Source organism: Pygoscelis adeliae, unplaced genomic scaffold, assembly GCF_000699105.1.
Source record: "Pygoscelis adeliae isolate BGI_AS28 unplaced genomic scaffold, ASM69910v1 Scaffold75, whole genome shotgun sequence".
NCBI classification, from domain to species: Eukaryota; Metazoa; Chordata; class Aves; order Sphenisciformes; family Spheniscidae; genus Pygoscelis; species Pygoscelis adeliae.
In genome coordinates, this window is record NW_008824772.1 from 5,417,396 (window position 1) to 5,419,286 (window position 1,891).

A 1,891-nucleotide genomic window follows, 5' to 3' on the forward strand; every position below is an offset into this window, starting at 1 on the left:
AGCTGAAGACCATAGAGAAGACCATCAGCAAACACGTGGAGGCGGTGGACAAGCGGCTGGAGCAGAGCCAGCCCGAGTACAAGGCTCTTTTTAAGGAGATCTTCTCCCGCATCCAGAAAACAAAAGCAGACATCAACGCCACAAAGGTGAAAAACAAGAGCAGCAAATGAGTCCTGCCTCTCTGCAAACTCCCACGTGCAATCGCAACAGCCAACTCCTCTCTCCAGCCCCAGGAAACGCCACGTGGCCCCACTGCTTTGAAGGTTCGAGAGGTCTACAAGGAAGAAAATGTCACGGAGGCTCAACTCACTTTTTTAAGCTTGGGCTCTGGACAACTCGGTGGGACAACTGTACATTGTAGTTAGAGGATTTCAGAAACTGTATGACGGATCTCTGCATGAGTTGCTGCTGCTGCTGCCAGACATCACAACAGCAACGTAAACCACACCACGAAAAAAGAAAACCGATCACCTCCTCCACCCTTTTCAGCTTGTCTTACAGCCTGATTATCTGCAAGCAGAAGCCTGGATGTCCTCCAGCATCCTGCCACAGCTGGAGCGCGGTGTTTCAAAGTAAAACAAAAAGCCATCAGAACTTCAGGGGCAGCTCCAGCACACCAGCCCAACCCTCCACTTTGGTTTTACGGCTAAGAACCTACGCTTGTACCCAAGAGACTTCCGTCTATGCCTTCCCCTTCCCCAAAGGGCAGTATGTTCTTGCTATTTAAGCCATTCTCTATCAGTCAGGTTTTTCAGCTATTTACAATGCAAGCTCATTGCAACTGGAAAAACTTGAAGAGAAACATAAAACTGATTGTTCTGTCTTCATCAGCCTCGCTTAGTATTTCAGTCCATACTCTCCAGATTTTGTAGGCATATGGGATTTCCTCGCTTTAAATCTGCCCCAGTATTTCAGCCCAGGTGAAGCACTGTGCCTGGTAGGAACTTGACGACCAGGGCCTTCCCATAAGCTAGACAAGAAGTGCTATTACAGTATCAGAGACACGCTTTCACCTCATGGTCTGGGTACCAGCCCTCTGTGCTGTGCTCTTCAGGAGGTTGTCATTGCCCCATTGTAGCAAACTCCTCAAATACAGCTTGCATGGGCTTGCAGAACTGACTACCAGTGACTTGCATGCAAGCAGAAGGATAAAGCATCACACTCGTACGGCGTCAGGAGCTCAGGCCCTGGCAGTAGCGCTGATCACACATTGCCCCACACTTTTGCTCTGAACATCTCCCCAGTCGAGAGGACAGATTTCAGTTTTCTGCTGAAAATAATCTTTCTTGGCTGAGATACTGTCTCCAAAGGTTGTCACCTCTCATGTTCCAGTTCACTTTCCAGCACTGAAATCTCCTCCCTTTTGCTTCCACAGACACGCAAACACAAAGCCAAAAGGCCACTGCAGTCTCAGGAACCACCAGTTTCCATTTTTCATGAACTAGATGTTGACCTTGTATGGTCCGACACGCGTTTTAGGCAGAGAAGCAGCATTTCATTACAGCTTAGGCAACACCCTGAGCATTGAGCCACAAAAACCGAGCAGTTTAAGTGTAAGCTACCTATTCTGTACCTGCCTGGAGAAACTTCAGGCCAGATTTGGATTCTGTTTTCACCAGTTTACATCCCAAAATCTTGGGGAAATGGTTGGCGTTTTTGCAACACTGAGATAAATAAATGAGAATGTGGCTTTGGAAGGGGAAGACTGTTAAAATGTAATTATCCTCCAAGTCTAGGGCCTTGACGTTACGAGGAGCTACCTTTCTTTCACTCACCATGGAATTAATGCAAAAATAGCCCCCAAAATACCCTCTTTTGTTAAGCTGAGTACCACGGAGGTAAGTTGGCAGGAGTGCGATGCCCAAACCACACCCGCTCCAGAGGTCTCCCC

At 47.9% G+C, this 1,891-nt stretch overlaps 2 protein-coding genes across 2 annotated transcripts in view; both read left to right on the plus strand.

The window, feature by feature from the left end:
* CDR2L (cerebellar degeneration-related protein 2-like) overlaps positions 1 to 170 on the plus strand; it is an 18,193-nt gene extending 18,023 nt beyond the window's left edge. The window contains exon 6 of the mRNA XM_009323814.1: positions 3 to 170. Within this exon, the coding sequence (XP_009322089.1) occupies positions 3 to 170 (168 nt within the window). The remainder of the gene's footprint in view (positions 1 to 2) is intronic.
* A 513-nt stretch (positions 171 to 683) lies between these two features.
* The window catches only part of ICT1 (immature colon carcinoma transcript 1), an 8,420-nt gene continuing 7,212 nt past the window's right edge, over positions 684 to 1,891 (plus strand). Inside the window, exon 1 of the mRNA XM_009323817.1 lies at positions 684 to 708. Within this exon, the coding sequence (XP_009322092.1) occupies positions 684 to 708 (25 nt within the window). The remainder of the gene's footprint in view (positions 709 to 1,891) is intronic.